Source organism: Colossoma macropomum, unplaced genomic scaffold (genome assembly GCF_904425465.1).
Source record: "Colossoma macropomum unplaced genomic scaffold, Colossoma_macropomum, whole genome shotgun sequence".
NCBI lineage: Eukaryota > Metazoa > Chordata > Actinopteri > Characiformes > Serrasalmidae > Colossoma > Colossoma macropomum.
In genome coordinates this window covers 12826371-12849075 of record NW_023494786.1, presented here as the reverse complement: position 1 = coordinate 12849075, position 22705 = coordinate 12826371, and the positions used below count along the sequence as shown (strand labels likewise).

Sequence of the window (22705 nt, the reverse complement as noted above, 5' to 3'; positions counted from 1 at the left end):
TGAATTCTCACTTTTTCAATGGACTTTCAGTTTCTGTTTGTTTGTGTGTACGTGTGTGTATGTGTGTGTGTGTGTGTTTGGCCCAGTCGGACGGTTCCATTTACATGATGCATATCATGCATCATTAAAATGTCTTGTGTTGAGTATTATGATGTACACAGAGATCAAGAGATAGTAAAGAGTACAACACTGAACATGCTAATAGTTCCGGTAGTTAGGAGTGGGTGATTTTTGCTAAAACTAAATCAACTTCTTAAGGTTGATATAAGGCTTTACAATTTGCACAGGCTGGTCAGTGTCCTTACCTTGGACGTATGGCCCAGTTCAAGAAATGCCGCAGTGATGTAAGCTGTTATGGTCACATCATCATTTACACCACCCTACAATACATGGAATGGAATGTTACTTAAAATTAAAAAAGAATTGCTCAGAAATTCTCAGTGTAAAAGTCAGATACACTGTATTACCAAAAGTATGTGGACACCTGACCATCACACCTATATGCACTATATGACATCACATTCCAAATCTATGGGCATTAATATGGAGCTACAGTTATAACTGCCTCCACTCATCTAGGAAGGCTTTCCACAAGATTTTGGAGGGTGTCTGTGGGAATTTGCGCCCATTCAGTCAAAAGAACATTAGTGAGGTCAGGCACTGATGCTGGAGCGAGAACACCTGGCTCACAATTTTCAACATTCCAATCAATCCCAAAAGTGTTCAGGCCACTAGAGCTCCTCTACACCAAGCTTGTCAAACCATGTCTTTATGGATCTTATTTTGCGCACAGGGCCACAGTCATGCTTGAACAGGAAGAGACCTTTCACAAACTGTTGCCACAAAGTCGGAAATATATAATTTTCTAAAAATTATTATTTCACACTACATGCTTCAGCACTCAGACACCCTTCTGTGTGAGTTTGCGTGGTCTACTGCGTTGTGGCTGAGCTGTTGTTGCTCCTGGCTGCTTCCATTTCACAATAATAGCACTCATGGCACTTTCAGATCTAGCAGTGCAGAAACTTCATGAACTGACTTGTGGCAAAGGTGACAGTGCAACGCTTAAAATCCCTGTTCTCTCCATTTCAGTACAATCCATTCTGCTGCCAGTGTTTGTCTATGGAGATTGCATGGCTATGTGCTTGATTTAGCAATTGGTGTGGCTAAAACACCTTAACTCAATAATTAGGAAGGGTGTCCATGTACCTTTGGCTATGTAGTGTATGTAGCATCTAATAACACACCTTCATTCTGTTGTTGAACAGTCGTCCTTGTCTTATAAAGCAGCCATCTGGTCTCTGCTTACTTATCAGCCATTTCTTTGCACTGTCAATGTTTCGTGGATCAATAAAGATGTAATGCTGTGCTTTGCCAAAGGTCCTCAGTACAAAAGCAGTTAACCTGGTGGTGGAGAAATATATTTATATCCACATTCAAAAGTGTCTATTTTATAACATGTTCTAGTATAAAAATTGTTAGATGAAAGTTTGGCTATCTAGTCATAATGTCCATGTTCAGTAGCATTGTGCTTAGTGCTGGTATGTAAAATCATTTTTCAAGAAGCTGTTACCAGGTATTCCCCTCTCCTCTGCCAAATGTGCTGTATGCACCATTAAAATGCTTGTAGTTCAGTTGCCTCTGATATCCTGTGAATTGCAAATTATTCTTAATTAATTAATGAATTACTCCAGCTTAGTTTAGCAAGAGTCTGTTCAGTAGGTCTAGTGATGCTACAAAAAATTCCTTCATAATGATAAATTCTCTCACCGCTCTTAAGGAAACCTGTAGCTCTCTCACGGATGGCTGCAGTGAGCTGTCCAGTGTTCTCCAGGTACTGAAGAATGTAGATGTTGGGGGAAAGGATAGCAATGTTTTGTTCTCCACAGCCATATGGCATCTTCAGCAATCCATCAATATTCTTTAGTGCACGGCCCAGTATGTCTCCTACAAAAGAATCCATTAATATTTACTCAAACATTTGCAGTTGGAAAAAATAAATCTGCACTCTCATAGCAACCAGTCCAAATAATCAAATATAATACTCATTACAGTCATGGAAAAAGAAAGTATACCATCCTTTAGTTATATGTTTATCGGGGCCTAAATAACAAATTATGGGCTCCTCGCCAACTTCTACAAACAAAAAAAAATCTCAGGTGACAAAAACACAACAGATTTCAGTTTGAAGTAATTTGGTCCAAAAAGTAAATCAACATCAAAAAAACAGGTGGGAAAAAATAAGTACACTTTATAATTTAGTAACATGTAGAAACACCTTTAGCAACAATAACATGAAGTAAACGTATTCTGTAGGTGTTTATTAATCGTTCACATTCTTTTGGAGAAATGTTAGCCTACTCATCTTTACAACATTGCTTCAGTTCATTGATGTTTTAGGACATTGTTTATGCACAGCTCTTTTAAGATCCCACCAAAGCATTTTGATGGGGTTCAGGTCTGGACTTTGACTTGACCATTCAACACAATCAGCACCTTGATTTTTTTTATTCTTTAGCCATTCAGATGTTGATTTGCTGGTGTGTTTGGGATCAGTGTCCTTTTGCATGACCCAGTTTTGGCCCAGTTTAAGATGATAGACAGCTGGCCTCACATTTGTCTCAAGAATATTCTGGCATAGAGTTCATTGCTGTCTTACTCTTCTAATGATTGTGGGAGGGGTGGATGTATTTTTTCCAACCTGGTTTCTGAATGTTGGTTTAGTTTGAGAGAAAAAAATATTGCACACCGAGATCTGGTGTGTTTTTGTTGTCACTTGAGGTTGTTTGTCTGTTTGTGGATGTTAGCAATGACTACACAATTGTAATTTAAGCCATGATAAATAAAAACAGAGAATTGAAGAAAGACAGATTTTCTTCTTCCTGTGATTTTATGTGAAACTAGATATTTAAACCACATAATGAAAAATGGAAAATATTAAAAATATTTCATATTTGTGGCTTATTTAATCATGTAAGCCATTCAGTTGACTTTCTTTGAACTTTTATATTGTCGTTTTACAGTGAGTCATATCAAAAGTATTTTAATTCAAGCCTGTGATATTAATAATGGGGTTGTTTAGCATGTTTGCTATCTGTTAGCTAGCTGACCAGCCTATAGTGCTAGTTGTCAGCTTGTCAGTTGTCAGTTTAAACAAAAAGGGGTTCTTACTTCATCAGAACACTTAGTGGTTCATGCGAGCCGCATGAATGTCAAAGATTTTTCCATTAACAGCACAAGGATTTCATGATGTGGCGTAGTAATACAGAGTTCAGTTGTTGTGAAGCGGTCATAGGTGTGTGTATATTGAGTATTTTATAACGGCTTTGAATGCAGCTCTGCCGATCAGATTTCATCCTGGAGACCGGATCAACTATTCCCTGCACATCAACTGATTATTTATGAGCTGAACTGAGTATACTGCATAAAGAGAATACCTACAATTGTGCAGGTCAGTTGGGTCCCAGGACTGGGGTTGAAAACCAATGCTCAAGTGTCATCAAACAGATCTTGGCTAGGACCGCACTCTCACTGAACAGACGTTCTTTAGGTCAAGTGTCCACACTTTATGTTTACTCCAAATATTTTCTATCCTTACCAAGCACTGAAACAGAAGCTCGTGCTGATCCCTCTATCACATCTTCAGGAAGAACCAGCTCCAGCTCCTCTGAAACACTGTTTCCTGTAAATCAAAGTGTAAACATGTAGCTCATTCTTTACTGAACAGTACATGAGTGTTGACGCACTGGTGTAAAGAGTAAGGATGTAAGTCAATGCGTAACTTACCCTGGGGACACAGCAACCAACTCTGGCTTGTGGTCTTCTCACTTCCTTCAGCCTACATGAGAAAATTGTATGATCAAAGTAACAATAAACATCATGTATATAAATGTATATAAATCCAGGGATGGGTAGTAATGGAATACATGCAATTGCGTTATGTAATCAGGATACCAAAAAAGTAACTGCATTAATAAAGAGATCAGAAATTACCAGCAGGAAGGACATTTAAACCACATACAAACATCCAAAAACTAGCCATTTTTAATGATAAATGTGTGACATGAATCATGCAGATTTGAAGAGTTAATCTCTTTGCAGCCCCAAACATGAAAAGAAAGCAAAGAGTCATGAATGGCAAAGTTAGTTTCATTTTCTCATGTATGGTTTCTTTCTTTAGTAGTTTTTGAATTGCTGCAAAATGTTAATATGTGCAAACTATCATTAACTGTAATGAAGACAACTCCCACTTAGTTTTACTGTAAAATTAATGCATTTTTAAACTTGTAGGATTTCTGTGGATTAGTGAAACTGCCAAGAGCTGAGGGAGCATCAACAAGTTATGATCAGCCAAGAACGATGCAGTAATATAAAACCTTATGTACCAGTACAGGCCTTTTAACAGATAAAACACAAATGGTGGCAAGTCAGAGGTTTTAGAATGGTCTATATTAATAATTATTGTTGATGAGGGGTCTCAAAAGAAGATTTCTACCAAATTGATCTTTTGACTTTGGTATAAAAAGCAATATATGATTATCATCAAATAAGGCAACATCCCAGGACAGTAGTTCAGTTTTTAACTATAATGCATCTGCTTGTAACCCAATAAACTGGATTATTCTACATACAACTTATTTCCTTGTGTTTTAGTCTCAGTGTTAATTTTTTTTTGATTTTTCTGTTAAAATCACTCAATTTTGTCCTGGAAAGATGTCATCATTGTCACAACTCACAATTGTACTTGCCTAAACTCACTTTATACTGTACAAATATGTCAGCTTTATGTTTGAAATATTTACATATAAATAGCTGCACTTCCTTTACTTTGGCTGTTTTCGCATTTGCCTTGTGTTCAGTTAAATGTTTGATGAAAAAAGTCTTGATGAAATTTTTTTTTTTTTAAACTTGTCTTTATTGAATTACATGACTTTAAAAAAACAGCAATCCGAAAGTAGTGGAAAGTAATCTGATTATATTACTTTACTGCAGTTATCTTTTGGATTATGTTACAATTATATTTGTTAGCAGGTAATCAGTATTCTGTAACGGAATACATTTTTATAGCAACACTGCCAACTTTGTAAAAATGGATGAGTACATTTTTTAAATGCTAATTTTTAGTCCTACCTGTACAAGCAGGCTCCGTGTGACTGTGTCAATGCGGCCTCTCTCAGGCACACTCACAATCTCATTGTCACACACAGTCTGTGACTGTTCTGCCTCAGCACTGACTGTCACACTCAAGACCCCTAAAACACATCAAAAGATGCAAACAAGAGTTTATTAGCACTAAAAACAATTCAACAGAAATGTGAGATTATGTCTGAACTTGAGAGGTTTAGAACTCACCAAGCACAGAGGGAACAAGAGTCCATTTGAAAGTCTTTCTACCATTTGCACACAGACAGGATGAATACTCTCCATCAGAGGAGGCTTTCAGAGTGTAGGTTGAGGAAGGAGCTGGAGTCACTTTAACCTGTCCGTGAAGCACAGGAGATCAGCTTACTGTGGATGTGAAGTGATGAGAGACTGGTGAAGACAGAAAATGCTGATTTTACAGTACCATAATGCACTTGGAGAGATAGTTGAAGACAGTGGCCTTCAGCTCAAACTCCTCTCCCCGGATGATGGAGTAGGGCAGCGAGAGCTCCAGGAAGAAGGGCTGGAAGACACGAAGCTGAGCAGAAGGAGCCACTCCCAGACCTCTAGAGGACAGACAGAAAGCCTCCGTCTCCCAAGTGGTGATAGTGTCAGGAACAGTGACAGGAACCTGTGCTGATCCAGAATCTCTGTGGAAAAGTAACACTGACTCTGTGTATCTTTTAGCAAAACAAATAAATCAGGATAATAACAAATACACCAGTAAATTGGGGGTAATATGACTATATTTTATCATTATCATTCTGTTTCACTTGTATTCAAGTTAAAACAGTGCAAAAACACAATATTTTGTGTTTTGCTTTAGGAATGTCTTTGTTTGTTTGAGTACAGATTTATGTGAAAAATGATGCCTGCAACATGTTCCAAAAAAGTTCAGACTTTTTGATTTTTAAAGCAGTGCTGTCTGAGGGATTGAATGTCACAGGAATTCAGTTGTGGCTGTCGGCCTTGCCCTTTATGCACAGATTTCCATTAATCTTTTGATGTTATTATGCACTGTAAAGGGTAAAATGCCCAAAATCCTTGCAATTACTCAGCCTGCCCTGGAGGTTTCTTTTGGACTCAGACATGATTGCATCACCTGTTTAATGTTTCTGTTTAACAAAAAGGCCCCACCTGTCAACAGGGTTGGGAGGGTTGCTTTAAAATGTATTTTACAGATTACTGATTACCTGTTTAAAAATGTCATCTGCATTCTAATACAAAGAATTACTATATTCGAATAATCTTTCAGTTACCTTAAGATTACTCTTGTCAACAATGATTACAAATTGAGACCATTTTAAAACTCTGACTGACCATCTGTGTTCTGTCTGCTAAAAGTGTGGTTCATAAGGCTGTATACTGGTGCATCATCCTTAGACTTCAACAATTTGCCTTAAGGCATTAATTTAACACAAAAATTAGATAAGATCTGATTGTCTTTACAGATATTAACATTTTTGCACCTGCCAGTGAAAAACCAACTTTACTTCTCACAGGATATTTTTCACATTTTGTTATTGTTCTGTTCCACAATATTCTCCTTAGTTAATGTTTTCTCACTTAAGCACATTAGCAAGTGTTTGATTAATGTAATGTAGAGTAATTACATCCCCATTTTCAGAAAAGTTTAGATCTTTACACAGCAACAAATGAGAATAAAGTAGTTTACTTCCAGATCAGTTTGCTGCTGTAGATTCAGGTGATATGGAAAACCAGAGAAAATGCCTGATTTAAATATCTCCAGGAAAACACATCTTATCTGCTGGTGGCAGCCCCTTCCCAAATTAAAAAAAAAAATCTTCAAATGTGGATTATTATATGACATATTTATCATTCAGAACAGTGAATTTTGACAAAGAATGAATTTGCGTATATGTGGTTTAAATGTAATCCTGCAATCTGATTACTGTCTATTTGGGGCTTAATTGGACCTGAATTTTCTGTAAAGCTGCTTTGTGACAACACTTGTCGCATGGCTGGTAGCCTGGTGGTAGGAGAGGTGAGCCATCAACTGGAAGGTTGCGGGTTCAAATCCCATGCCTGACTAGGTATACCTTGTTGGGCCCTTGGGCAAGGCACTTAATCCCCCAAATGCCCTAAGTGGTGCTGCTCTACTGGCAATACAGTGCTGCTTCCTGATTGAGCATAGTTAGGCAGCAAAATGATGAATTTCCCTTGTAGGACCAATACATTACATATATGTATTGAAAAAGCATGGTACAGTTTTACATGAAATTAATAGAATTGGAAATGCTGTATTTTCACTTTCTATCTCTCTCCCTTTCTAGCTCCTTCCTTTATCTCTAATGCTTCTCGGCCCTCACTGATTACTCAATAATGAATTCTCTCATTTGATGCAGACCAACATAAAAATGTATCCCACCAGCAATGAACTGAAACAGGGTTTGTTTGGAGACAGACTGAGACGTTTTGTTGATTTTTGTCCTATCCTGGTGCAGTTCTGTGCAGACCTGTGCATGGGTAAAGTGTTCACACCTGACAAAACAAACTAAATGAAAGAAAAAGTTTGATTTGTCCCCACCAAACAATGTCAGTGTGAAAGCACTAGTCAACTATGGGAACATTAAAAAAGATCCACTGTGTCTCCACTGTGCCCCACCTAATGGGAAAGGCAGGTGTATATAACAACGCGTAATGTTCCCTGTTGAGTTCTGAATTACTTTGTATGACTGGTTTATCAACACACTAGTTAATAAACACTCATTCTCAGTGTGAGGTGTTATCAGTCTGTTTACACAGTACAAGAACTTACTGATCTATAGTGCTCATTTGATCATAATAGCGAAGTCTGTAGCCTAAATTGAGCTGAACATTATGGGGTTTACCTTTTGCACAGGTAAACCATTAACTTCCCTCTTAAACACTCGGATTTAAATGTTCTTGCAGAAGATCTCATATTTATATAGTAATCATAGCTTGTACTATATGTGTTGCAGAGCCTGTTCATCTTAAAACCCTGTTCCCTGTTCATATTAAAGAAGTCGAAGTTGTTCTGGGTAGCACTGAGTCTTAGACAGTCAGATTTTAGAACCAATAAGTTGTACAAGGTTCACTAACCCCACTTCAGCAAGTTGCCATATCCAAGTTTCTGGGAAGAATTTACGAACTGTCTCAATGGGTCGGGAACCCAGTCTAGAACCTGATGCAGAGACAGGAACACCAATGCCGCTTCTTGATGTCAAGTACTCAACTGAAAATCAGTAGAAATATCAACAATTAGTCAACCTTATGCTGTGGCTGTTAGAAGTTGTTTTTATCTCAAGAAACGAAAAAAAAGAGCATGTAAAAATGCAACTTACTGGTCTCAAAAGTTCTCATAGTTTACTGCATTTACTGTTTGGGATCTTATATTTTCTTCAACTTAGCTAAATATGGTTGTGTAATACAATAATAAATAGTCAGAAATAAAAATTTATGAACAAAAAAGATGGAAAATGATAAGTCTGGACATACAAACATAATATTCGCGACGATATTGTAGGCCTTTGTAGATCAAACACCGAGGTGCTCTGACAGCCAGATTAGTCACCATCTTGAGCCCGACGCTCTGTCAGAATCATAAACCACAAGGAATATGTGTTTGATACAACTTCACATTATGTTAGTTTGCGTATGTATCACAAAGTTTTATAAATGAATATACAGAATTTTGAAATGAAGCTCTACATTTAATATTTCAGATTTAATTAAGAATGTCTAGTGTTCAGATTTAATTAAGAATGTCTAGTGTAAAAGCATTTGTGCACATATATTTACACAAAACCAGATCCCTTCCACTCTATACACTAACTTTGTACAATGCGTAAGGCCCCACAAATTACTCAAGGGCCCCGCCTCCCCATTGTGTCAAAGCTCTTTACTGTTCACAACTTCAATGAGAAGATGAAGCAGAGCTATCCATCTGGGGGGTATTTCACAAAGAAAGATTTCTTAGTTTAGCCAGATAACTTAAGCCCAGATATCCTGTTTTGTAGAATATCCTCCTGGTCATGAAAAAAGAAAAAAAGTAGCGCATCTGTCTAGTCTGTCTATCTCACTAACCAGGCTGGGTACTGCATCTATTGTTCTGTTTGTGTTTTGCTTGCTTGCCAGCCACTTCCAGGGCTGTGTTCTGTGACTTTGAACTTGACAAAAGTGAGAGTGAAATACTACTTATTACATTTGATTATCTGCAATGGGCAATGGTGTTTAAAAACTGCAACTTGGAAAGGTAACTGTGATGACCTGATGCAGCTGATAAAATTAATAACAGCATTATATGTCTACAGATGGAGCAAACTGTTTTTAAAGAGGGAGGGTTGTAGTGGGAGCACTGGGGTGTCAGGTCTGACTGTGTGGCAATTGCAAATGATTTATATCGCTCACAGGTCAGGTAGGAGGGTCCCTTAGCAGAATTGTGTGTAGGTATCTGAAAGGTCAGAACCAGCTCTGCACAAAACTATTTGTCCAGTCAACCTGTTACCTTTAGGGTATTGTAAACATGGTCTTCATTTGCACTCCGTCGTGGTCTAACTTGCAGACACTGCAGCTCATCTTCAACTCTATGGTCATAATATGACCCGGATGTCATTGGTAACAAACGAAAAACCTATGAAAAACATAACTGAACTTGTTACTCTGGCATTTTTTTAAAACATAAATCAAGCTCTTAACTGTAGTGTTGTCATGTCTCTGTAATATGTGCTTGGAGGTGGCTTTGTATTTTTCCTGTCCATATTGCTTGTGTTATAGTGGCTGTATTATTGCACTAAATTTGCAAATGCTTCTAAGTATTAAACAATTTCTGATTTTTATACTTAAGAAATAATACCGGAATTGTTAGCTGGTCGTCTACTCGACTCGCTGAAGGTCAACAAGCCTCTATCCATCCAGAAAAGGAATAGAGTTGACATATGACTGCATATGAACTCTTGCTGTCTTTACTGGTTCTCTGCTGATACAACTCTGTTCATTTCATTTACATTCATTCACATCATTCCTTGGACTAATAAGTACTCACATTACTCCACTGTTTGTTGCTGTTAAGTATGTCCTCCAAATTCAAGCTCTGATATCTGTTTCCTTTTTATTTCATTTTCATATTTAATTTTTTTTTCTCCATTTTTTTGTTGTAATTCTGCCTACCTGTGTTACAGTCCCTGCTATGTGTAGTGATACTTATAGTAGTATTAGCTTGATTAAACACTGTGTACATAGGGTTGGGTGGTATAATGGTAATAAGGTATACCGCGGTATGTAAAAATGTTGCCAGTATTTAAAAAATTATGACAATATTTACAAATTATGATGTGGCACTGACTAGAGGTTTGGAGGCTCAGCGATATCTATAGGTGGCGCTGATAGAAATACAGGGAAAATCAGAGCCTGGAAAATACTCAGGAAAAAATAAGCATGATAGCATCTCAGCCATGGCAAAGAGCTACACAGAACCGCACATTCTCTGCACACACCATGGAACATGTTCGATTTCAGCTTTCACTCTAACAAAAGTGTCCTTTGAATGGGTGCAATATTTTCTAAATGCGTGTCATTTTAGCATCAGTTAGTTACAAACAAGCCTATGCTGCAAGACATTTGGCCTGCTAACTAAGTTCTTGTTAGCTTAGCCAAAACGATCCAGTCCCAAACAGCTCAGAACAGGTTCAGTTTCAGCTTTTGCTGCCTCAAACATTAGTTTTTATCATCTAAATTTGTGCCAACAGAGCACCAATTTTCAGAATCAGCCTGTACTGTGATGGGTGTGCCACTGTTTTGGTATGTGTCCTGCTAAGCTAATGTTAAGGTAGCCAATCAGGCTATGGATCCAAACATTATGTAATAGGTTTAATTTGGCCTTTTTGTTCCTTCAACGGTTGCTTGACTTCACTCCCTCAACTATTAATTATAATTTTTAATTTTGATTCATTTTGATTTTTGAATTTTTTTTTGGAGACAGTTTGAAGGTATTAAAGAAGTGGATACCACTCAACACTATGTGTACATTATACATTATACATTTTAATCAAACCTGTTGAAAAACATTTAATTTCACTGTTCCAAGACCTTTTGGAGAACATCACATTTTAAATTACACTGTTTTTAAAACCAAGCACCCATGTATGTGTTGAATATTCAATAAATCTGAACTTCACCTCGTCAGCATTCAGGCGTTTTCCTGGTTCCATGATGAACACACTCTGATCCACAGCACTGAGTCCACACAGTGAACCAGGCAGAGCTGAGAGCTGGAGAGTGTTTTCCTCACCAGGAACTGCCTCAGTGGGAGAGAACTGCAGTGAGACCTGAAGATCATGATGAAAACAAGTTTAGACAGTTTTTTCCCATTAACCGTGATTGATTACAAGCCACCAATCATCTTCACATGTGAAAACAAAGATATAAAGAACCAAATGTGTTAGCATTACTTTGTTTCTGAAGCATTTTTCAACATTAAAATTCTTGCTAGCAGCGATGACGTTCTCACTGGGCAGCACACAGTACACCAGAACCTGCACTACAGGAGCCAGATCAGCATCAACAGACCGTCTGAATGAGACTTTTCCCTCTATGAGCTTTTTGGATTCTTTCACTTCAACTTTCTCATATCCATGATGGACTATGGCTCCTTTAGACAAGACCTACACCAAAGAACCAAACTTATATTGACAAACAGCCAACTGTATTTCATTCAGAGCTGTCTAAATAGAAGGCATGTAAATCGTAATTTTAGAATATATGACTGTATATACTTACCATGTATATAATATCAGTGCTGTAATTCTCAGTAGTTTCTCCAACAATGTAGTACTTAATGTTTATGGAAATTTCAGTACCACATGGAATCGGTTCCTTTAAGCTTTCTATTGATAATTCACTATGCACAGGACTGTAAGGTGTAGCAGGTTGGAAGAGTGGTATATTTGCCTGATCGTTTGTAAAGTACGGTCTTCTATAACTGTGATAATGAGTACCTGGATAGACACTTGCCTAGAAAACAGTGAGACAGGATTTTGTTTCAGTAAATGACAGCATAGACACATTTTTTTAAATATTTGGTCATCATACCATACCAGCAGTGAAATCTGTGTTTGAGGGTGATCAGACGTATTAATTTTGAAGCTGGCTAATCCATTAATATCTGTAGTAAGATTCTGAAGTAGCTCTGAAGGCCAACCATGACCTCTCAAAAGATACACTTTCTTGTTGGGAATTGGTTTTCCACTGAAGGTTGTGACTTTGATCTGTTGATCAGTTAAAAAAAAACAAACATTTAATATCAAGTTGTCAGTCTCAATTCACTCAAAACATCACAAGCATAAAGAATATAAGAAATTAAGGACATCTGAATGTGACAACACTTACTTTTCCCTTTATAACCGTGTCCCGTTCAAAGTTTTTTGGCAAATCAAGAAACTCAGCTTTACCAGCTTCATAAACGAGCCATACCTGTGCGGATTTTGTGATGGAAATGTCTAAAAAAAAAAAAAAAGTGACACAAATGCATTACATATATATATATACACATACATATAATATATATATATATATATATATATATATATATATATATATATATATGCTACTAACTCTATCTAACCTAACCAGGGGTGGGAATCTTTAGGCACCTCACGATTTGATTCGATTACGATTCAGAGGGCTGCGATGTGATTATAAAACGATTATCGATGCATCTTGATGCATCTTTTTTTCTATACAGAATTTCACTTTTTCTCACTGTGTGACAAGTTGGAAGTTTTAAAGCAAAGTATTTGTAATGATCCATAATGAATTTATTTCCAAATCTTTTATTAATAAATCAACCTGGAAGCAATATTCCAGGTTAACTGGAGGGCTCTCATTCATTGCTGTTTGGAGCACATGAGATGCTGCTGCCATTCATCTGTGATAAAATGCGCCGCTACGGTCAAATAAGATTCTGTGGCAATGTATGTCCGCGCAGCAGATTACAGCTATTCTACCCGTTTTTCCTCAGTGATTCTAGCGAGTTTGGTGGAAGTTTTGACATCGCTTGATTGATGGTCCTCTGGTTGGCAGCAACTACAACGGAAAATGGGTGGAAACATGTAATATGGTTTTTCCCCTCAACTCCATATAAGCCAAAGTGCTTCCATACACCAGCTCAAGGGTCGGCAAACTGCGGCTCCACATCAGAATTAGATTTGTAGGTAAAAATAAAATTATCCTCCTTTGCAGTAAAATAAAGCTCTGCTGATCGTTCAAACACAATTTTAACAATAAATGATCTTAAACGCTGAAATTAATGTAGCCTATAACTGCTAGTTCACCTAGCTAGTAGCTAACGAAAAGGCAAGAGTGAGAATGAAGATGAACATTGATAATTTGGAGATGAATGCACTTATTTGCATCTATAATCACTTCAGCTGGTTTCCTGATGCATTTAATGTACAATGAGAAACTGTCAAACACAAAAAAACAGGTGAAACTGAAGTCAGTATCTCATTTGAATTTTCTCGTTCCACCTTAAATGGTGCAGCAGTTACATTCTCGCACCTCAGGCACCATTTAAGGTGGAACGGGAAAATTTGAATGAGAAGCTGGAGACTGAGAAGCGACATCAGCCTTGTAAAAAGTACAACATTGAGAGATGTTTTACAAGAAACTGTTCTACTTTTGTGGAAAAGTTTCCAGCTGGTGATGCAAGAAAAGCAGCTACAGCTGAGCTAAAGCTTAAAGCAGACCAAAGTGAGTCTGCTTTTTTGTTTGTATTATATTTTTAGCCTGTATTAGTACATTAGCACGTATTGAAACACATACAGTCAAGATGGTAAAATGGACTCAAAATGCTATGGCTCCCAAGGTGGTTTGATTTTTGTTGAAAGGACAAAATGACTCTTATTAACATTTGGGTTGCGACCCCTGCACTAGCTTTTAATGTAGTGCGCACGCCACAGACTGTCCGGGCGCTGCACTTCCGCGCTTTGCAAAGTTCCGCCTTTTGTGTTCCATCAACATTACATTATCAATTAAAATTTAGAAAATCGATTTTTGACATTTGTGCATCGATTCAGAATCGTCCACGTCCGCATCACGATGCATCTAAGAATCGATTTTTCCTTGCACCCCTAAACCTAACTCACTTACAAGTCCTGATATTTATACAATTACATTTTCTAAATATTTTATTTTGGTAAAATCTATGTTCTGCGTCACAAATAAAACTTGGTTAAAGCTTGGCTAGATGGCATTTACTTGTTGAATTATATTTATTAGATGCTTAACTTATGAAAAACTTATGTTTGTTTATTTACTGTATATACTATTATATTATTAGTAATAAGAACCATATTTAACAACGTAAGTAAATGTAAAATATCTTTATTGTGCAAAAGTTCAGTTGAGTAAATATCACCGTCAGTTTGCCAGTATCAGTGACTTTCAATGTTTTCTTTCTGGCTTGGTGGAAGCGGTGGGCCGTGAGACCGTGCTGCTGAGTGATATAGCTGACCAATGGAGGTGCACCACAGGCAGGTAGTGGGCACGCAGGCCTGGCTAGTGGCTAGCAATGTTAAAGGCTAAATCAAGGCTAAAGGCTATCATTACACAGAGAGTCTGGTGGTTCCTTCTGCTCTCACAATAACATTAACTTAGACTGTAAGTGACCACACAGTAGCAGAGGAGTGATTACTAAGAGAAGTAGCTCAGCCGTTCAGGGAAGTGGTTAGTTAGCGTGTTATTCAAACGAAAAACTGCCATTATAGTTTCTGCCATGAACGTTTTCACTGCTGCTTGTCATCCCACACCGCCAATGTGTTATGTTCTGTCTACTGGCACACGTGCACATGTCAGAAATTGCTTCATGGTGTCAGTCATAGGTATCGGTATCTCCATCACCAATACTCATACTGTGTTTAAGTGCCAGTATCGGTGCTGACACCCATACAGTATTGTATCAGTGCAACACTAACATACATATATATATTACATATACACTGGAGATCAAAATTAGAGAACAACACACAATTTCCTAAATGTCAAGGTCACTGTGTAGTCTTATGTGAATTTGTCCTAACAGGAGTGAAAGAGCAGTATTCTAAGCTTATTTCATGAGTTGTATATATTCTAAAGCACAGTATAAAAAAACTTAAATGAGATAATTGAAAAAAGAACACTGATCAAATTTAGAGAACACTTTCAGATACCTGCAAGTTATTGGTGTTAATCTGGCACCTGGTGCTAATTTCCTTAATTATCTGACAAACCCTATTTAACTGGCAGCCTAACTTTCCAGTTTTCACTGACTTTGCAAGATGGTGAGCCGTTCCAAAGTGAGTGAAACCCTCCCGCAGCAGATTGTCCAGATGAAGGCCAAAGGGGTGACCCTATCAGCCATAGCAAGAGAAGTTGGTCGTTCCAAGTCTGTGATTTCTAGAGTATTGCATCTTTACAACATCACAAACTCATTCAAGTCCCCCAAGAAGGCTGGTCGCCCAGGAAAGACAAATGCAAGAGAGGACAGGATAATGCGAGGACAGGATAATGAGAATCTCCATGGGTAATCAGTTCAATATTGTAGCTGGAATTGCTCGCCAGTTCAGCACTGAACAGGGTAAGGAACTGTCATACAGTGTAAGGAACATCATACAGTGTCTCGACGTTTAAGAGCATTTGGACTGAAAGCCCACTCTGCAGTGACCAAAACTCTCATTAGCAGAAAGAATCAAAAGGCTAGACTAACCTTTGCTGAGGAGCATGTTGTGTGGTCAGAGGAGAAGTGGTCCAGAGTTCACTTTAGTGATGAAAGCAAGTTTAATTTATGTGGGTCTGATGGGAAACATTATGTTCGTCTACAAACTGGGGAAAGACTGAACCCAAAGTGTGGAAAGAAGTCAGTGAAAGGTGGAGGAGGAAGTGTCATGGTCAGCAATTTTCATGCAGGACAATGCCCCCTGTCACACAGCAAAACGGGTGAAGTAGTTCCTTGAAACTGAAAACACTGAAACAATGAAATGGCCAGCCCAGAGTCCTGATCTAAACCCAATAGATAACCTCTGGAAAATCCTTGGCGACAAAGTTATGGCCAAGAAACCCACAACAGTCACCAAACTGTGGAAGAGACTGCAAGAAGAGTGGACCAAAATCACACCAGAGCAGTGTGAGAGACTAGTGATGTCCTGTGGCCGCAGATGTGCTGAAGTCATTCAAAGCAACGGGCTGTACACTTTCTACTGATTGGTGACTACTGTAACCTTCAGAAAATTTAGTTGTAATCTTTCTCTGTGCTACAGTCATTGCTGTCCTCTAATTCTGATCATTGTTTTTTCTGCAAAATAAAGGTTTTATGTTGAAGTACTTTGGTTATTTTGTACAACACTGTTCTAGTGGCATGGTATACCCCTAACAAAAAATCCTTCAAATGTTGACCAATGTGTGACGTGTCAACAGAAACCAGACGCTCGCGGAAGTAAAAGATGCTGGCGTTTAATAATACTAGGCGAACAAACCGAAAAAGGGCAGAGCAAAAGACGAAGTCAAAAATACAGGCAAAAAGTTCCAAAACACAGATCAGTCCGTAGAGGCAAAAGCACAAAAGGGAAAAGACAAAAAGGCAGAGTCGATATACACAAAGCAAAGGTTCAAACACGGGATAATGGCAGTCAGTATACAAACGCTCGGTAGTTCAACAGGAAACAATACCTCGCACTGAATTAGACTAAAGCCCGGGCTTATAAAGTAAACTACACAGGTGCTGTCAGTTAATATTCAGGTGATTTGGAGCGCTGATTGGAACGTAAGCCAGTGTCAGAAGTCACGTGATCTCCCATAGAATTGTGGGCAATGGAGTCTGTGTCGGAGTCCGAGGGAAGTTGCCGAGTCATGTGATCTCCCAGAGGATTCTGGGAGATGAAGTCCGTTTCTTTTCAGTTCACCGAATGCGTGACAGTACCCCCCCCAAAGAGTCCGGGTGGGCCTCGGTACGAGGACGACCAGGACGACCACTACACACGCCACCGGGCTTCCGAACCGGGGCTGACCCAGAACCGCCGAGGCGCTGGAGAGATGGGTTGTCTACTCGAGGGTTTCCAAGACGGGCAGGAAGAGAGCTAGTAAGCCTCTTTCGCGGGCGACCCCTGGGACGAGGAGCTGGCTTCTCCGGGTGCTGGCTGTGGAAGTCTGCGATGAGACCTGGGTCTAACACATCTCCAGCAGGCACCCAACATTGCTCCTCAGGGCCATACCCCTCCCAGTCCACTAAGTACTGTAGGAGCCCGCCCCGTCTTCTGGAGTCCAGCAGCCTCCTGACAGCGTAGACTGGAGCCCCGTCTATTTCTTCTGGTGGCGGTGGTGTGACGTCTGGCGTAGCCTCGTCCAAGGGCCCTGTAACAACGGGTTTGAGAAGAGACACATGAAATGAGCGTGATACTCTAAAACGTGGGGGTAAGTCTAAACTGTATGTCACATCGTTAATTCATTTTACGATTTTGAACGGCCCAATATACTTGGGCTGAAGTTTTCTACAACTTCCCTCAGCACGGCGAAAGTCCCTCGTGGCCAGCCACACTCTGTCTCCTGGTTGAAAGACTGGGGTTTGACTTCTGTGTCGGTCGGCCTGTTCCTTGTGGCGTTGTATCGCTGTCTGAATGCGCTGATGCGTTTCTTCCCAAACTTGCTCGCTGCGTGCCATCCACGCATCCACGGCAGGAACATCTGTTTGGGATCCGGTCCAGGGTGCTAGAGGGGGCTGGTAACCTAAAATACACTGGAAAGGTGTCATTCCCGTGGCAGAGCTGGTTAATGAATTTTGTGCGATTTCCGCCCACACCAAGTACTTAGACCAATCCGATGGGTTATCAAAGCAAAATATTCTCAAAAATTTTCCCAGTTCTTGATTAGCTCTCTCACACTGTCCGTTAGTTTGCGGGTGATATCCTGAAGAGAGACTAATGGAGACCCCAATGTGTTCGAAAAAGGCGGCCCATACCTGAGAGGTGAATTGTGGTCCCCTGTCAGACACGATGTCCTCCGGAATTCCGAATATTCTGAATACGTACTGGAACAAGGTTTCGGCCGTCTGAAAAGCACTGGGAATGTTAGCAAAAGGTACAAAACGGACTCCCCTAGAAAATCTATCAATCACAGTCAGAATGGTTGTAAACCCTTGTGAGTCCGGTAAATCAGTAACAAAATCGACTGCTATATGAGACCATGGTCGGTTGGGTATGGGTAAGGGCATTAACTTCCCAGCGGGTAATGTCTTTGGGGTCTTACACTTGGCACAAGTCGAGCATGAAGACACAAAGGAATGTACATCTTGGTTCATTGACTCCCACCAGTACCTATGGGCAAGAAGCTGCTTTGTTCGGGTTTCTCCTGGATGGCCTGAGGTTACTGATGAATGAGCCCATGTTATAAGCTGGGTCCAGGACTGTTCTGGTACATAAAGCTTCCCAGGTGGGCATTGGTTAGGCACTTGGATATGGGGTAAAGCCTTTTCTATATCTTCATCAATTTGCCATCTAATAGAAGAGATGTTTACCTCTGGTGGTAGGATTCGTTCTGGTGTCTCGAGCTGAGGCGTACGCATTTCCTGTTGGTGCATTCTAGACAACGCATCCGCCTTGGTGTTGCGAGAACCGGGTCGATATGTGATGCTGAACTGAAAACGCGAAAAGAATAAGGACCATCTAGCTTGGTGGGCATTGAGTCTCTTGGCCGTGCGAAGATATTCTAGATTCTTATGATCAGTTAAAACCGTGAATGGGTGGTTGGCCCCCTCCAACCAGTGACGCCACTCTTCCAAGGCCAGCTTGACAGCGAGTAGTTCCCGATCTCCGATCCTATAATTTCTTTCGGTAGGCGACAACTTATGAGAAAAGAACGCTACAGGATGTAGCTTCAGAGGTGATCCAGTCCGCTGTGACAATACCGCTCCTACTCCGGTGTCAGAAGCATCTACCTCTACTACAAAGGGCCGTGTGGGGTCTGGATGTTTCAAAATGGGGGTGGTTGTGAATGCTTCTTTCAGGCTCCGGAAGGCTTTTTCCGCCTGTGGGGTCCAGGTGATCTTTTTGGGATTCCCTTTTAGCAGCGACGTTAGAGGTGAGGCCGTAATGCTAAAGTTTCTAATGAATCTGCGGTAGAAATTGGCGAAGCCTAAAAATCTCTGTAATTCCTTTACCGAAGTAGATGTGGGCCACTGGACAACCGCCTCCACCTTGTGGTTGTCCGTAATGACTCCCTGTGGACTGATGACATAGCCTAAGAAGGAAACAGACTGCTGGTGGAATTCACACTTCTCTCCTTTGATAAACAAATTGTTCTCAAGGAGCCGTTGTAGTACGGCTCGTACATGTTTTACATGGGACTCTAAGGAAGGAGAGTAGATGAGAATATCATCAAGGTAGGCGATGACAAATTGCCCTAACATGTCTCTGAGCACGTCATTGATAAAGGCCTGAAATACTGAGGGGGCGATAGAGAGTCCGAAGGGCATTACAAGATATTCATAGTGCCCCCAGTGGTCAAAAATGCAGTTTTCCACTCATCTCCTTCCTTGATTCGGATGAGGTTGTACGCACTTCTAAGGTCTAACTTGGTAAAAAACTTAGCTCCTTGCAATTGTTCTAATGCTACGGGTACTAGTGGAAGGGGATAAGGGTAAGTCTTGAATATTTGGTTTAGGGCACGATAATCAATACAAGGGCGTAGGCCGCCATCTTTCTTCTTTATGAAGAAAAAACTGGATGCAATGGGAGATGTGGAAGGTCTGATGAAACCTTGTTCTAGCGCCTCCTGAATGTATACATTGAGTGCTCTTTGTTCTTCTTGGGACAGGGGATAGATTCGGGCCTTGGGAAAAATGGGATTCTCAATCAGCTCAATGGCACAGTCATGGTTTCTATGAGGAGGCAGTTTAGTGGCATTCTTTTTGTTAAAAACTTCCTTCAGGTCTGCATACACCATAGGGACCTCCATAGTAGAATCACAGTTGGGGCTTTCTATGGAAGTGGATAAAACTGCGAGGGAGGACTGGATAGTAAGGCAGTTTTCGACACAGTGATCAGACCATTTTGTGAAAGTGTGTTCAGCCCATGAAATAGTGGGATTATGTCTTTCTAACCAGGGGAGTCCCAAAATTAAATCAAATTCTGATTGTTCCAACACTAGAAAGGACATTTCCTCCCTATGAAGAGCACTGGTCTGTAAAATCAATGGTGTTGTGGCCTTGGAGATGGTCCCTAACCCGACTGGTCCTCCATCCAGCGCGGCCAATTTAAGGACAGTCTGGAGGGTCTTCACTGGGATCTGCAGCTGTTCCACTATTTTAGCATGGATGAAGTTCCCCTCCGCACCCGAATCGATCAGGGCTGAAACCATAAGAGAATCAGGATGAAAGTATATCGTCACAGGCAACATAACAGACTTCGAAACCAACCCCTTAGTGGGCACACTCACCACATTAGCATGTGGAGAGAACTCCACGTGCTGTCCAGGGGTCGGCGCCTTGCTTTTCTGTGGTCTGGCTCGGCAGTCGCGAACTTGGTGTCCGGCTTTACCACAATACAGACATAAATGATTGCTCAGCCTGCGCAGTCTTTCTTCCTGTGACAACCTTGAGGAATTGCACTGCATCGGTTCTGGGTTTTCAGTGGCCTCCTGGGTGACTTTCACATGGGGAATTGTCCTTCTGTTGGTTTTCTCACTCGTGTTTCTCTTTCGGGAGTGTAGAAGGTGGTCTAGCTTAATAGCCAGAGTTATCAGCTGATCTAGCGTTAAATCGTCGTCTTTGCTAGCTAATTCGTTTAGGATATCAGCGTTAAGTCCTTGACGAAACATCACTAGAAGAGCGGCTTCATTCCAGCCTCTGCTTGCTGCTAGAGTTCTAAATTCAAGTGAATAGTCCACCACGGAACGATTTCCCTGACATAATTGGGACAATAACTCACCACAAACTTTGCCCTCATAGGGGTGATCGAACACAGTCTTGAATTCTTTAAGGAACTGGGCATACGACATGTGGTGAATGTTAGCCCAACTGGCAGTGGCCCATTCAAGCGCTTTATCCGCTAAACGAGACACCACAAAAGAGATTTTAGCCTGATCAGAACTAACAGGGGAATTGTCGAAAAACACCGCACATTGTAATAAAAAGCCTCGACATTTATCCGGATTCCCCTCAAACTTGTCAGGTTTACTAACCGGAAATACAGCATGTGTAGTCTCTGCCGTGGTGGTGGAGGAAGCCATGCTTACAGTCTGTTGGGCGAGGCTCATAGTCTGCAGCTGGCCGGTTAACCCCTTTATACTGGCGACCAGTTGAGCCAACTGAGCTTGCTGCTCTGCTTGTTGGTGAGCTAGTGACTCCAAAGATTGAGTCACTCCGGACAACATGTGTTGATGTCGGCCTAGAAGTTGTCCTTGTTCGCTGAGAGCCTTTTGGAAGGCTTCGGAATCCGTCATCTGCATGTTCGGCAAGGTATTCTGTGACGTGTCAACAGAAACCAGACGCTCGCGGAAGTAAAAGATGCTGGCGTTTAATAATACTAGGCGAACAAACCGAAAAAGGGCAGAGCAAAAGACGAAGTCAAAAATACAGGCAAAAAGTTCCAAAACACAGATCAGTCCGTAGAGGCAAAAGCACAAAAGGGAAAAGACAAAAAGGCAGAGTCGATATACACAAAGCAAAGGTTCAAACACGGGATAATGGCAGTCAGTATACAAACGCTCGGTAGTTCAACAGGAAACAATACCTCGCACTGAATTAGACTAAAGCCCGGGCTTATAAAGTAAACTACACAGGTGCTGCCAGTTAATATTCAGGTGATTTGGAGCGCTGATTGGAACGTAAGCCAGTGTCAGAAGTCACGTGATCTCCCATAGAACTGTGGGCAATGGAGTCCGTGTCGGAGTCGGAGTCCGAGGGAAGTTGCCGAGTCATGTGATCTCCCAGAGGATCCTGAGAGATGAAGTCTGTTTCTTTCAGAGAGTTCACCGAATGCGTGACACAATGAAGATTACACTTTTTCTGAAAAAAATCAAGTGTTCATAAATTGTTCTCTAATTTTGATCTCCAGTTTATATGTATGTGTATATATAGTGTATACCCTTTAGAGAGAGAGAGAAAGTAAGAGACTAAGTTTCAAAGTTAGCAGACTACGTTTATTTCAGCGAGATCTGTTATTAACTCACCTGTTCCTTCCTCTGTCACTGTAACAGCAGCATCAAGATTACTTCGTAAATCATGTTCAAATTCAGGACTAGTGAAAGTTGACATGTTGAAGACAGCAGAGGCACAGCCAGTCTCATTCATCTACAGAGCAAAACCCCCAAAACGAATGCAGTTAATGCACAAATAAAATTGTCTAGCACTTTTCTCTCTAGGAGCTCATTAGATAAAGAAGCACTGCAGAAAATTACATTTCTTCAAATGAGCTCTTAGAGAAAACAGGGAGTTGCACAATTATTAACTTTTACTAGTCGAATAGTTGTCACTCTCACATTAAAAAAGTTTTCCTACACATTTGAAAGGTATTTTGTTAATATTTTGCAGTAGATGCTGTGGTTTGAGGGTGTGAGA

The 22705-nt window shown here is 40.3% G+C and overlaps 1 protein-coding gene across 2 annotated transcripts in view; it reads right to left on the bottom strand.

Moving 5' to 3' along the window:
* LOC118826938 (alpha-2-macroglobulin-like) overlaps positions 1-22705 on the bottom strand; it is a 41725-nt gene that overhangs the window by 9333 nt on the left and 9687 nt on the right. The window contains exons 9-26 of one of the 2 annotated variants that reach the window (XM_036598026.1): positions 22318-22438; positions 12511-12620; positions 12219-12389; positions 11902-12135; positions 11574-11786; positions 11301-11450; positions 9632-9757; positions 8623-8716; positions 8227-8359; positions 5567-5792; positions 5353-5479; positions 5131-5252; positions 3787-3838; positions 3599-3682; positions 1771-1947; positions 1574-1649; positions 1248-1404; positions 306-380 (exon numbers count right to left, since the gene is read on the bottom strand). In XM_036598026.1, the coding sequence (XP_036453919.1) occupies positions 306-380; positions 1248-1404; positions 1574-1649; positions 1771-1947; positions 3599-3682; positions 3787-3838; positions 5131-5252; positions 5353-5479; positions 5567-5792; positions 8227-8359; positions 8623-8716; positions 9632-9757; positions 11301-11450; positions 11574-11786; positions 11902-12135; positions 12219-12389; positions 12511-12620; positions 22318-22438 (2448 nt within the window). The remainder of the gene's footprint in view (positions 1-305; positions 381-1247; positions 1405-1573; positions 1650-1770; positions 1948-3598; positions 3683-3786; positions 3839-5130; positions 5253-5352; positions 5480-5566; positions 5793-8226; positions 8360-8622; positions 8717-9631; positions 9758-11300; positions 11451-11573; positions 11787-11901; positions 12136-12218; positions 12390-12510; positions 12621-22317; positions 22439-22705) is intronic. The other variant, XM_036598037.1, reaches the window with a different exon arrangement.